The sequence below is a fragment of the Aplysia californica genome, unplaced genomic scaffold, assembly GCF_000002075.1.
Source record: "Aplysia californica isolate F4 #8 unplaced genomic scaffold, AplCal3.0 scaffold00890, whole genome shotgun sequence".
NCBI lineage: Eukaryota > Metazoa > Mollusca > Gastropoda > Aplysiida > Aplysiidae > Aplysia > Aplysia californica.
This window is the reverse complement of record NW_004798160.1, coordinates 240,133-255,234: the sequence shown is the minus strand read 5'-3', so window position 1 is coordinate 255,234 and position 15,102 is coordinate 240,133. Positions and strand designations below refer to the sequence as shown.

General features: G+C 39.1%; 1 protein-coding gene across 1 annotated transcript in view; it reads left to right on the top strand.

The window, feature by feature from the left end:
* LOC101848390 (V-type proton ATPase subunit E) overlaps positions 1 to 13,103 on the top strand; it is a gene marked incomplete at its 5' end in the record, with an annotated part of 25,020 nt that extends 11,917 nt beyond the window's left edge. Inside the window, 3 exon segments of the mRNA XM_005110441.2 lie at positions 768 to 868; positions 1,730 to 1,817; positions 8,384 to 13,103. Coding sequence (XP_005110498.2) covers positions 768 to 868; positions 1,730 to 1,817; positions 8,384 to 8,446 — 252 coding nt within the window.
* Positions 13,104 to 15,102: the final 1,999 nt, after the last annotated feature.

Below are 15,102 nucleotides of genomic sequence, written 5' to 3'. Positions count from 1 at the left end.
AGATTTTTATGTTTCAAACCGCAAGAAAATTCGATGATTCACGACTGAGAAATCGAAATTTAAAACAAGCACCCCCCCAAATCTAAGCGCGCAAAATTGCGAGACGGCCGAGTTTTCCCGTGTTAAACTTTAGTCAATTAAAAACTAAATATGCAATCATAAGTATCAGTTTCTTGTTCATCATGGAGAAGGAAAGACACAGAAAACATTGGTATAATTTTTATTAGTGTTTACCAAAATTAAAACCAGCTAATAGTTGGATGAAGTTGTCCAAATCTGGCTCCAGCCGTAGCTGTCTGCCTTGAAAACGGCTCGCCTGCGGTACCTACTATCATCTTTATCTACCCTCCTTTTTTGTGTTTGTTACTCTCTTGTAACACCTTTTATCTTGGGCACTTATATGACCTTATTGTGATGCAAGTGCAGTAAAACTATTACTAAGACTAAAAAGCTCTTTTCAGGTAGTTTTTTTCTTTTTCTATTCTCTTTTGTTTCTCTCTGTCTGTTTCCTATCACTAAATGACCATCAATTTGTCAATGTACTTCTCTTTACGCAAACATTTCTAGTCAAACTGCGGATGGTTGGAGGGCACCACCGATAAGTCCTACTTCTGTACTCTCTCTGTGGTGTTTCTGTCTGTCTTACTTTTTCCCAGCCCTAAATGACCTTTATTGTGTTGATGTGCTTTTCTTTACTCCCCTAACAAAACAAACAGAACTATCAAACTGAAATCTCAATACATACTTTTTTTTTTCCTTGCTTGCAGTCCGTGGCGCAGGAGTGTGAGTCTCAATTCAAGAACTTAACCAAGGGCAAATACGAAGTGAAGATCATAGTCGATGAAGAAAACTTTCTTTCTGCTGATCTGTGAGTTGTTGAAATATGATTTTTTTGGTATTTTGTTTGTTGGTTGTTGTTTTTGTTTGTTTTTGGGGGGGAAGAAGTTACTGTTGTTTTTTCTCACTTTTTTCCACACTACAAAATCATTGATTCAATAGGGAATTTAATTCTTCTAAGGTTTTGATATAATGAACAAAATTTCCTCTTTCGTAAGCCAACAATACAGTGTTTCGTGAACGCCTCAATGAAGAATTCATGTCTTGAGAAAAAAGGATTCTGCTTTTTGGGTTTTTTTTACGCATTCTTTCTATTTTTTCATTTTATTGTATTTGAGAGATTCATCTAAGCAAATGTATGAACATTTGTTTTAAAAATAACTGGGGGGGTCTTGAATTTGTTTAGTGCTATTAGGCAAACCAGGGTTTTGGGAAGATAAGCTTGGATAGTTGAGCACAACTTACTATTATTTGCATATATTTTGTTTGGTGGGTGAGCATTTTGGCTACCAGTAGATTTATTTATTACATTTTGTTGAGTAAATACAGCATTGTAAATGGACAGCAGTCTGCTGGTCCCATGCTTGTGTTATTTGTTGTTTTGATAGACAATTTGTTTTGTTTTGATGATACATCTTTAGATTTGTTTCATCTGTAAGGCAATAATACTTTTTACACATTTTTCATTTATCAAAAAGACAGTTTTGGCTGTAATCATTTTACAGTAGAAGGTGGGTCTCATTGGACCAGTGTCTCGATTTATTGATGAGGACATATTGTATGGGTTATTTATGAATTTTTCCAGACTCCATTTGTTAATTTTAAAAGAAGTTTTCATCATATATTCTTTTTGTGTAGGCGTGCAATTTTTTTTCTTAATTAATTTTAACAGGATTGGAGGTGTGCTACTGTTTGCCCTTAACGACAAGATCTCTGTTACAAACACTTTGGATGATAGAGTCACACGCATCTTCCATGAGGTATGCTTGTTTTGTGAACATGATCTCTTGTCTTCAAAACTTACGAAAAAGTTCAAAATATTTTTGCTATTTTTGCTGTCTTTAAGTGCGGGGATGTTGGTGAAAAGAAAACATGCTGCTGCTTTGTCTTTTATTTAGAATGGAGGCTTATCTCAAAAGTTATCTCTTGTAGTTGCATGAGTGAGGCAGATGTCCAATTACATAATGAACCCGTGGTCAATATTAAGACGGTGTATATTTTAATTTGTTGTTGTTCTTCTCATTCATCTCTAAATGAAAGTCCCAATCTCTAGTTCAAAAGCTGCTGTTTATCGCAGGTCCTTCAGGCTCCCATAGAGTTTTGTTCTTAGATAATGCAATTTATCTGATCAAAGACTTCAAGGAAATTTATCATACTTATCGTCACTATTCATACATTCGTTCTGTTTTTCTACAATTTTTCTGTACACTGTTGCTTGACATCATAGCGGATTTCACGTTGAGGACCTATAGGTTTCCCTCTTTCCCAATTTTTTTTCAGGATTTAGATTTTTATATCATTGTAAAGGTCTTTTAAAGAGGAATTTTAAAATGTTAGGGAGACAATAAAGGCTTGTAATAAAAGTTTTTAAAAATGAAATGTAACCTTGCCTTGGTGCAACACAATCCATGAATATGTTTTCCAACAGCCAATAAGACCACGAAATCATCCTCAGCACCGATACGGGGAACTCAAAGCATTCATCGGCATCAAACAAGACAATGACGAAAGAACGTGCTATTTTTGTCTCTAGTGTCTTTTTTTTTACTTCCTACACGCGTTACACATTGTCAGAGATGCCAACCAGTACAATTTTACGTATTTTAGTACGATTTTTTGCCGAAAATACACGAATATGACTTTTCATGAAAAAATACGCATCCTGGAACGCGAAAAATACGAGATCCAGCAGTTTGGGCGAGTAAACCTAATTATTTCAAGTCCCCTCTTTTGTCAAAATAGTATCAGTATCAGTATCGCGGAACTGGAATATTTGAAAACCAAGTCCGGTAAGGTCAGTAAGTTCATTTTTGCCAGTCGCGATTGTGATATTATATTCGTTTAGCTTTTACTCCGAGAGTACGTTTCACTTTCACGCGAACAGGCGGCTATGACGGCAGACGGAAGTGTATGTGACACCGAGGCTTGATGGGGAAAATCAAGATCTACTTTCGCTTTTGTTACCACCAAGAAGTTTGCCAAAGGTAGACTGATAACGCAACTTATTTGTGACATGCAGGTTATGCAGTGTAAAGGCTGTGTTACCGTGCAAATAAGATTTCTCGAACTCGTCTCTGTGCTGTCACTTGTAGGAAAAAAAGAAAAGAAAATACAAGCGTCGTCCGATTTTTAGATTGTTGGGCTCGCCATCGTGACCGGTCAATGAACCTGCGCGCATTCGCATCACAGATAAATGCGGCATCGTGTGAGCAAAGACCGTGTTTAGTGGGAGTAACGGCGTTGCCAAGTATAGGACTATGGAATAGGGGAGGGGATTATTGATTTTTAAAAAAAATACACTCGAGGGGGGGGGGGGGTGTGAAGGCAAAACCAGAGGACAAAAACTTGGAGGCAAATTTCAGAATTTTGATTAGAGCTCTCTGCAAAGCGCACGTTGGTGCAGGCCGTGTGCAGAATCGGGACCCTTCATATTTTGCAAGTCTGTGTTATTGAAATAAAATGTTTCATTGGATGGGTGATAGTAAATTATACCTACAGTGTATGTTGTAGCTTTCTGTTCAAGACTGGCAGATTTTCAATGTCACTGCATCTTGCCCTCCCACAGTTGTTACATAACTCTCACAGTGCACGGGTCTACTTGAGCCATTCAAGCTATTGCTCTTCTCTGAGCAATAATTTTAGTCTGTCAGTTCATAATATAAACCTTGGAGTAACTATTAATAGGAGAGGCCGCAAGTCGCGTAACGTGAAGCCGCTGCAGACGACGGTCGGCCATGTTTGTGAGATCAGCTCAGTTCTCTCAGTTGTAAACTTAGTGTCAACCGAATGGCAGTTTGCGTAGCGTTCGGGTCCGGTGGGCCTCTCATTCAAAGGTCCCGGGTTCGAATCCGAGTAGTGACGGAAAAATTTATTCTCTAAAATTCTACTTTCTCTTTTGTCTGCTTTCGTCTCCACTTTCTGCCCCTACCTCCTCAGGGCTTCGCACTCTTTCTGCAGCCTTTCTACTGCTTCTCCTTGGCTCCTTCTTACCTCTGTCTTTCAGCCACACCACTGATCTTCTGGTAGGAAAGATCTACCCCTAGTCTTCTCGGACAAGGGCGAAAAAATCTCGGAGGCTCGACGGAGGTCGCGTATGCAAGTTGTGCAAATTAAAGGTCCTTTGGTGGTCTAAAATCGATAAGAGTAGACATCGGTCGTCACCCAGGCAAAATTCAAAATTTCCTACCAACTTAAAATGTTTAATGAATGTGTCCCTCGCACTCATATGATTTATGCTGTTGCGAGTGCCGTAAAACACTTATAAGGCCTACAAAAAATGTTTTTAAAAATATCAGTCTCTAGCAATGGCATTGAACTTGATGACGAAGTGTCTTCTGATTTAGCCGTTAATGCATCACAGTAAAAACAGAATGAAAAAAGATTGCAGAAAATTCAGTTTGCCATAATGATAACTGCACGTTTGTGCCTAGATCTAGTCTGGCATACTTGTCAATTTACTCTGAGAATACTGTTGCTTACATGGCTGTTTTTGTGTTGTTAGGGTTTACAAAGCATTTGAAAATGTGAAACCTTCATCGGTGCTTTAGTTGACTCCAGTGTTTTGTTTTGTTTTTGTAAAGTGTTTTACGGCGCTCGCAACTGCATAGGTCATATGAGCACGCGGGACACACCTAATATTTTCAGTTGGTAGGAAATTTGGAATTTTGCCCGGGTGGCGGCCGAAGCCTACTCTTATCGATTTTAGACCACCAAGGGATCTTTAACGTGCGCAACTTGCACACGGGCCCTCCGAGATTTTTCGCCCTTGTCCGAGAAGGCTAGGTGTAGATCTTTCCTACCAGAAGATCAGGGGTGTGGCAGAAAGACAGCAGTAAGGAGGAGCCAAGGAGTAGCAGTAGAAAGGCTGCAGAAAGAGTCAGGAGCCCAGAGGAGGTGAGGGGGTGGGGACAGAAAGTGGAAATGAAAGCAGACAACAGAACATTGTTAGAGATCAGGAAAGGAGGTGAAAGGAGACAATTTTAGAGAAGAAAATTTTTCGGTCGCTACCCGGATTCGAACCCGGGATCTTTGAATGAGAGGCCAACACCTTAACCTCTAGGCCACGAGAGCCCCCCTGACTCCAGTGTGTCAAATGTAACTTCCTTGCTGTTTTTGAAGTCTCGTCGGAGGTTTGACTGTGCCTTCAAAGAATGTCATTGAAGTGTGTTTGGTGTGTGAATAACATTTTCGATGTCATGTGTAGTCTGTCTGTGCAGGGGGTGTGACATTGTCAAAAGAGAAATGTCACAAATTAGTGCAATCTGTCTTGAAATTCTTCTTATTATAAGCCTATCATTTCAAATTTTCTATTAATTTTTCAATACACTTAACAGTATTTTGTAAAATTTAGATAAAGTGTCTGGGTGTTTTAAAGGACAGGTGTCCTTCCCTCCTCGTTTTATTGGGGGGGGGGGGGGGGGGCGCTGTTTTATTTTTTTGTGTGTGTGTGCGCGTGTGTGTGTGTTTGGGGGGGGTTAATTTCCACCATCACACTTCACTCTTATCTGCCTTGCCCTCTCCTTCCTCATTCTTCGCCCATCCCATCCCACCCTCACTACCATCTTTTGTGTAATCATTTTCAATTTTGTTAGATATATATATATATAATGTTTAAGTCAAGAAGTCTACGTTTTAGTAAAAATAATGTCAGTGATGACATTATTTTGCACTGATGAAGTTCTATGATCGAAAAGTCTGCAAATTTTGTTATCCCGTTTATATTTTTGTTTTGATCCTTATATCCCAATTTCTTCTCTAAAACAAGTTTAAAAAATTATCTTACCGTCACAATGTGTATACCTAGTACATGTATTACTGTAAATATTCGATTAAGTGAGCTGGTAATTTGATTCAAGTAAGATTTCTTAACATCCTTATTATATTACAACTGTGCGTGAGTGCTTATAATGCTGTAATTAACATTGACAAAGAAATTTCGAGAGAAAATGGAGTCCGAGCAGCGTGTTTTGAAAGGAGATTATGCAGCGTACGCTGCATTGTTTTGAACTTACAAAGATGGCGGCAGGCCCGATAAGCTCCGCCCTTTCAGCTTCAACTTGGTTGGAACTGTTGAGCGGGCGACGCAACCTAAGGGCCTCTCCCTATATAGTAGTTACTCCAAGATATAAACCATGACACCCAGACTGGTTCTTGATAGTCGAAATTCTTGTTCTAGGCCCTTCCGAACGCTCATAACAGGATTAATTTTTTATAATAATAATGAGAGGAAAATATTGTGACAGACTGAAATACTTAAGTCAAACAAGACCCCAGTAAAATACTGAACACTGACATGTTGTTGACTGGATACATGTATATTGTACGCGTGTGTGCTCCCTTTTTCGAGCTGGTGAGCTTGTACATTTTTTTCAGGTAATATTGCTGGACACCCTGAACATTTTACTACAGTGGAAACCATATATAACAGGCCCGGTAATAACAGGGATCCGGTAATAATAGGGATTTTTCAAATCCCCGTTTTTTCCTACTCTTTGTCTCTATTAAAAGTTATCGGCTGTAACAGGGCTTCATCAGAGCCCAACCGGTTATAGCAGGGACAAAGGCTCGTTAACAATGTATAAAAAGTAAGAGAGAGATTGACGCAGTGATGGAGCAAGCCCACTCAAGCCACGCCACTGCAAGCACACGCAGCGTGTGAACCGAGAGAGGGCTGCGGTGTGCTGCAGACCTCGATCTAGCCCGAAACCTAGCAACATGCACACGTAATGTGTCACCAACGATGTCAAGGGCAAGAGAAAATACCTTTAAATTGACAAAAAATACGAAATTATCCAGGTTGTGACAAAAAGCAAGCTCCACTGGCAGAGATTTGTCGTCAGGTCAACATTCCACAAGGGTTGATTCACACCATTATCAAGGATAGAGAGAAGATAGTGGCAGCATACTCCAATGGAAAGTTTCCTCTTGATCGAAAGAAGATGAGACTACCCGATGCAAGTGCTGTGGACCAAGCTCTTCTGATGTAGTTTAAGGAGGCAAGGAGAAAGTTGGTGCCAAAACCCCTGTTCGTGGGTACTTGTGGCTAAGGAAACTACCCATGAATAAGTACAGCTGGATTAGTCGACATATGCTTACTTTCCTGGCATTTCTGATTTAACAGGGATCGGATATAACAGGACATTTTCTCTACTCCCACCATCCCTGCTATATCAGGTTTCCACTGTAGTTGGTCGGTCGGTCGGTCGTGGGGAATACACTTTTCCCCCTGAAAATACACATTCATATGTCCCAATACTCATTTCGGTTTTCTGTGGTTGGCATCTCTGCATTGTGTTGCAGTCTTTCAATCAATGTAAACTGAATAGAAATGACAAGTAATCGCGTGTTATTGGGTTGGATTTGTAATGATTCAGGCGTTGATGTGCTACGGACGTTAGGCACTTACGATGGAAAAAAAATGGAAAACACCACAAATTATCCACCTCTTTGAAAAGAATGCAAAAGAATGATAAAATGGCGCGCCAAACTGAAGTAAGTTTTTTGCTTCGCCTTTGCAGAAAGTCCTCGGGATTTTTTTGAGAAATGCTATCTTCTATTGTAAGATGTCGGCGACAAACAGGGAAGGGTGCGCCACAAATGACTCAAATCTACTTAAAATTTCTTCAATTTTTGCAAATTACGATTAAAACCAATGTAGAAATGAGTATCGCCCTGAGCATAAAAACCTACTTTCATTTTGCTTTTGGAAGTAAATTTACCACTTTACGGCGGGTCAAAATGTCAGACTTTTCTACCTCCATTTTGCTTTGTTCAGTGCTGTTTCAACCCGATGCTCGATTTATTTATTTTTCTTTTCTCATTAGAAACACTTTTTTCTTGCGTATTCTAGTCATTTTTTAAAGAAAATCTAGCATTTTATGCAATTTAAAACGAAAAATGTCTGACTCGTGGACATTGGGAAAGGTTGTAAGTCTAAATCCTTACGTCCATAACACTGTTACGCAAAAAATCTAACAAAATAAACAAAGTCATCACTTGTTCTTTATTCTCATGTTCATTGGACTCAGAAACAAACAAAACAACAAAAATCGAACACCAAACGGTAGAATTTTATTTGTAAAATAAATCATGTGTTATCTCCCACACCCTTACGGTGAAATCTGCCATATCATTCTTCATCACAGATGTTTTAGATACGAACGTTTTTCTGTGTAGAATTTGGTTTCTATCTGTTGACTATGGCTATATAACGCTGTTTCTGAACTAGCTTTTATTGTTTATCGAAGTATGAAGTGATGTGCTCACAATCCACAGTGTTTCTACTTTCACCCGCTTAGTGTGTTTGCATTCATTTCTTTCTAAACAGAGAATGCCTGGAATCCGTGAGAGTCTATTTGGCAGCAACCCAAACAGGAAGTTCCGGGATTAATTCACCACTAGGACGTTCCCCCTGTTCTGCGATGTCAAGACCTGGTATAGCAGAATTTAGCTGATTTTGTCTTTATCTGTTTGATTGAACCACCTGCGTCTCTGTGTCTAGCCATTTATTGATGAAGACCCCATTTCAGTTTATGTGATGTGTTTGTCTGTGTTACTTAATGGATATTGTGTCAGCTGTTACTGGAGACTTTTCTTCGCATTCAAGTTTATGGGCACAAGCATGGTCTGTCCTGTTTTTTTTCTCTTCTTCTTCATGGCTGAGGATTAGCTTTATTTTTGTGGGAGGATTATAATTTGTGTATTCATTTTGTAAATTCTCGTACTGGGGAAAGAGTGCCAACTTGTGTGTGAAAGTGAAAGGTATTTCTGTGGTATTTCATTACAATAATATTAGACGCACCTGTTTATGTAAAATGTTTTTCCGTTTCTCTGAGGGGAATGCATATTTTAGTCATACTGGTTCAATTTTGCACGTACCAGTTATACCATTTTTTGCATTTTTGTTGTAAAAGGTCCTTTGCAGATATAGTTCACTTACTTGAGTGCAGTGAAAAGTTACTTGGATTCAAAAACTTTTTTTTTTTTTTTTTTTTTTTTTGTATACTGGTGATTAATTCGATTAGATTTGAAGTAATCTGTGAGTACTCTAGGAATTCAGGAGGAGACTGTCTGTCAAACTTTTTTATCATGTAATATTTAATCAGGGCTTCCAGTCTTCCGCAATTTTGCGGATTTCCGCAACTTAGCAGAATTCCGCAAATGGAAAAATTTCGTTAAAATTCGTGCAAAAAAAAATTATTTTTTTTAAAATGCGAAATAAAAAATTTCCGTTATTACCAATAGTCAACAGTAACCAACCCATACCGGAAGTGCTCTTTTATTTGAAAGTGTAGACAGTGTCTTTCACTTTCACTTTCTAAAGCTCAGGAAGCAGAGCACAAACTCTGTAAACAAGAGGAAGAAATGACGATTGTGATTCAATAGATCTTGGGCCTGCCAAGAAAAGAAAACTCAAAAGAGAGCTTGATTTTTTTACCAGACGTGTTTATTTGTAAGTTTTGTTGTAGATTTAAGTTGAATAAGCTGTCAAGAATCTAGACTAGAATCTAGAGATATTAGATCTAGATCTAGATATCAAGATCAAGTCAAGCTGTTATACTATTATTATAAGGTATTCTACACCTTATGATGATTATGGTGCAAAGTGCAAACCAACACTAGCAGAAAAAAGTTGAACATTAACTGTCAAGTTTTATAGATCTAGTTGTGGATGTACAGTATCTGTACAAGGGAGAAAGCATGGTTTTGGATTTGGAAATATACGGATTAACACAAGCAGAAAATTATGTAGACCTATGCAAAGTGTGTTTTATTTCTCACTTATTTTCTGTTAAATTTAGGCTTGAATAGCCAGAAATGGCATACTTAGGATGCTCTGAAACCAAAAATTCTCAAACATAAAGGGGACGCTGTCCACCTTCAACCCCCTGCCAGGGCTCCGCCCTGGACCCGAAAATCCTCGAAAAATGACATCAGCTGCTGGAAGCTCTGTTTAATGGAAATGGATTACTGAATTGTTTTGTTTTACATCATGCCTATCCGTTTCTTTGTCGGTGGCAATTCTGTTTGTGATTATTTTCTCCCCTCCTGAGTGTTTTTCATGTGAAAGCACAACACCTTGTCTTTGCCTTTTTGTGGTTTAAGCCTATGTGGCATGTGGGTGGTTGGCGGGTGCTCTGGTGTGGTTTGCTTCTTCTTTCCTATGAAACATCTATCGTCCTTATCTCCCCTCCTTCTTTTTTATGTTTGTTACTCTCTTGTAACACCTCTAATCTTCTGGCGCTCATACGACCTTATGCAGTTGCGAGCGCCGTAAAACCTCTACTAAAACAAGCCTACTATCTGGTATGAGAGAAAATACCTAGTCCTCTTCCCATGTTTTGTGAAACACCAAGCTGTGCCCATGGCGGCCTGACCAGCTCAATTGTAATTTTTTTTTTTGCACTCACTCCTCACAAATCCCTTCTTCGCCCTGTTGCACCTCTTTTTACAGCAGAACTATTTTATCGTAAAATGTCCCATTACTTACACATCGTGACATCATTTTGCACTTATGTATTTATAGCACAGTGGGCGGCCATATCTGCAGGGAGTTGCGAGTTACATTTAACACTTGTGTTGTTGAAATGTACAGATGCTATAGCTTTCCATTAAAACAGAAGAGAAAGTGAGAATGGAAAAGCAAGTCTCATGAGATACTGGTCTGTTCAACTGCTGTGATTTTTGGTTGGGTCAACTTGTCCTGGATATAGGGTTGGCTCTCTGTTGTTATATTATACAAATTGGTATTCACTTTTCCTCCCCACTTTTTATTATTTACAGCGGAAATGAGCAGTGAGATTTATGCTCTTGCCATTGCCATTTTTTCCCTCTCTCCTTTTTGTCTACCCAAGTGGCTGATGAGTGTTCTCCCTTTGAATGGGACGGCGCTGCACTTCCACCTCATCATCAAAGGCTGTGATCCGATTAGACTCAGTGAGTCACTCTTTGTATTTACTCGGTAACCCCGTAGTTCTTGGGAGTGGGACTTGTAGCCATTTAGCTTGTTGTTCAACAATGTGTGTCTTGAAGTTTGTGGGTATTTTAAAAATGTTTGTCTGGGTTGGTTTGCATTTAGTTGCATCAAGAAATTTATGGTTGTAAGTATGTCGGAGGTCAAGGTGCGTTCAGTTTGTTCTAGGAATTTTTTGGATCTAGTTGTATTCACCTGTATCTCACATCTTGTATTTTTCATTATCGTATTCTTGCCCTGTGGAAGCGTTATTAGCTCATTTGTAATCAGAATGAATGCTTTGTCTATCATTGTAGTGCGAATCTTATGTGTGTGAAATGTGGATGGGTCTCCATAGCTTCAAGAGATGTTTTTGTCGACATTTTATCCTCTCTGGTCTCATATGTTGTGTTTTGTTGCCTCTTGGGCACATCAGAGGAAATTGAGAATTTGTTCGCTCTGTCTGAATGACAGGTGCTGAAATTTTTATTTCAGTTCCAACGGAATCTCTGTTTCCTTTTTCTTAATAACAATGGGCGCACCAGCTGCCTAGGCATCTTTATTTGATTTTTACTCTGTGTGTTTTTATGGTGTCCGTGTTCTCTGTTCAGTATGAATGATTGACGGTTGGCTACTTAGACCGGTCATTTTTTTCCAGGCTGTACTCTGTAGTAGTTGATCTGGTGTCTATTTTAAATTTTAGTAAATTCATCACATGAGGGTGTTAGCTTTTTTTTTTTCTTTCAAGTGTTTGTTAAGTGTGTGTGATTTATCAGCTGGACTGTGGGTAGATAGAGAGTCTGTTGTGGGATGAAGAAATAAAGAGACTGTTCGTACATGAGCATGAATAAAACAAACGTATGTTGAATTTTTTTATAAGAATGATGTTTGCTTGTTTGCCCGCATTGTTTGTGATCATTTGTGTCCATGACTCCATCATATTGTTCAGTTCCCTTTAGAGTATTCTTGGGGAGACTGGCCTATTTAGTCAGAATGTAGCAATTGAGTTCAGTTGATGTTGAATCTTGTATAAGCAGGTTGTACTCTTCTTACACAGTGTACTGTTATTGTGAATAAAAGATCATATGGAGTTTGAATGTGTGTAATTTCGCTAATTTGTACCTATTATGGATCTCACTTAACATTTGTATTGTTATGTGGTTTAATGTGACCTCAGGAGTAACGTTCTGCTAATTCTTCTGCAACCTCCTGGTCGAGTAGTGCTTGAGTTGAGTGAACTATAAATATTCAGATTTCCAGACTTGATGACAAGCACAAAAGGGGAGTAAGTGGCTTGAGTAGTCTTAATTTTGAAATCTGCTGCAATTGATTTTGTTTTTTTCGCTATCCTTTTAGAAATGTAGTTTAATGAATTCTTTGCTTTTTTGGCAATCTAAGCTTTTACTTTGAGTCTTAAGCACACAGGATGTAGCAAGGCTGCATGCATCCTTCTGAGGGGCTGGGTTTGTCTAATTAAGTGATTTATTGGACTAAAAGTAGTAAAAGGGTCATTCTGCAGCATTAGTCTTCCTGTCATCAAACATTGCACTTGCTCTTAAGTATCATTTGAGGCATCTAAAAATAGAATTAAAAGCTTATCAGTGAAACGTTTTGAGAGGGTTGGCATGCCTGGCTGCTGAATTTTGTTTCTTGTTCATGCAATGTGAAAGTTAAAAAAAAATTGTTTAGACTGTATGATAACCTGTTCAAAAAGGAAACTGAAGAAAAAAATGAGTGGTTGTCATGTACCATAGCTAGTCAATTTATTTGTGTCTAATCAGTTTCTCTCTGTTGAGTATTGGATTCAAATGTCTTTTCGTTGGTTATTAGTAGCCTACTATTTATTTGTACATGACTTGACTAGGCTCTTTTCTGAAAAAAACAACCAAAACACAAAACAAAAGATTTGCTGATTACAGAAAATCATGAAGAAATACTTTGATTCTTTTGAAAATTATGTCATATAATATCATTTCACACCTATAGCATTCCAAGTCAGCAGAGATGTATGTCATGTACTACCATTTTTTTTGTCCGTGTATATATGTATGCAATGGGCAGTACTGACCCAATAAATCTGAAAATCAAAATACAATTCTTCTTGGGTTTTTAAAATTATGTTTGTTTAAAAAAACAAGGGTTTTTTAAAGAGCTTACTCTGAGATGTGTCAGGTTGGTGGAAACTTAGAAGTGGTTTGGTGTATCTGCTTCTCTGAGATAATTTTTTGTCTCTGAACTTTGCATACTAAAGATGTGGGTCTGATGCTTATTTTTATATTTTTTCTGCTGAGATGTTGTATCCGATACAGCCTGGTTTGGTCGGTACAGAGCCAAAGCAGCCCATCTCCTAAATGAAATAAAATTATGCTGCTGAGGTATTGTCAGGCTTTTCTGTCTCCTCAGTTATTGACCTGTGTCTGAATCTGAGGTGTAGTTGTTTGGCAATATTCAAAACATTGGAATTTGATTGGGACCAGAGGAAATTGGTTTTTAAGAAGAATGAATATGATACAGAGGGAAGAAACAGTCAGTCTCCTAAAGTGAGTCAATGTGGGGCAGGGAAATGTATATCCAATCGGAGGTGTAAATATAATGTTAATGTTATTCCAATCTGTTGCTCAAATTGACGTTACAAACAAATACAATTGAGTCTCTGGTAGATAGCTCTGGGAAACCAAAATGAAAAGGATAGCTCTGGGCCTGGGAAACCAAAATGAAAAGGACAGCTCTGGGAAATCAAAATGGAAAGGATGACTCTGGGATACCAAAAGGAAAAGGATAGCTATGGTACACCAAAGGGAAAAGGATAGCTCTGGGAAAGCGAAATGAAAAGGATAGCTCTGGGAAAGCGAAATGAAAAGGATAGCTCTGGGAAAGCAAAATGAAAAAGATAGCTCTGGGAAAGGAAAATGAAAAGGATAGCTCTGGGAAAACAAGATGAAGAGGATATCTCCGGAAAAACAACATGAAGCTCTGGGGAAGTGAGGGAAAGCAAAATAAAAAGGATACTTGGATTACTTGGATCCAAAGCTAGAATCATAGCACATGTCCATAGCTGCTCATCTCTCCTTTCCAGCGTCCACCCCAGGGTCTTCCTGCTAATTGTCTCCATGAGGACCTGGTTTTAGATACACCTGACCATTCCTCGGAGCAAACTTTTTTCCCCTGTGCGCCGCACACACTTTTCTTTTATAGTGCTGAGTGTGTGGGAGTCTGTCTCCTCTTGGTCGTGAAGGCTCGCCTTGCATTTGGCGATCATCATTGGTGGGTCGAGCATGATTCGGCCTTTAGGTGCTGCTTTGCTGGTAAATCCATCAGCACGTTCATTTCCGTGCACCCCGGCGTGACCAGGGCAGAACACTCATGCAATCCTTAGGAGGTGGTTATTTGCAATGGAAGCTGTCCAGTCACTGTAGAACCACCCACTCCTGATTTTTTCTAGGGTGCTCATCGAATCTGTGACGAACAGGGCATATTTATACGCTTCCATACTGATCCATTCCAGCACCTCTGTTATTGCCTTGACCTCCATTGCCATGCTCGATGTAGTGCACTCGTAGGCTCCAGACTGTTTTTCAATTATCCTCCCGTCAACTCGAGCACTGAACGCCCACCCAGATTTCTGGCCACGCCTCATTCATTGATCCGTCGGTGAAGACGACATCACCCATCACTGAATTTTCCTCAAGGATGGTCACAATTTCCGCATTAGTTGCATTTGCTGGCCACTCGCGACACTCTCGACCAAGCGTAGCTATCACCTTCATGAAGTTGCTCTTGTCTTTCTTCGGCATCATCCAGTCACATCCTCTTCTTATGTCCTCGATTTCACAACACGACATATCGAGAGTTTGCTCTGCCTGCACCATCCAAGAAGATCCTTTTTCTAATCTTTGGCGTACTTGGTTTCCTATTCTCGGATGTAGTGGGTGGTGTTCATCTACCTAAGCTGTCAGGTACTTTCTTTTTCCTTTCTTGTTATTGTAAGTGTCATGCAGAAGTGAGTAAATTTCCAGCGTTTTCGAGCGTAATTAAATTGGGTTTATTTATTTAAGTTCGCAAAGCGTTAGCTGCTCTAGATACTTTGAAGGTAA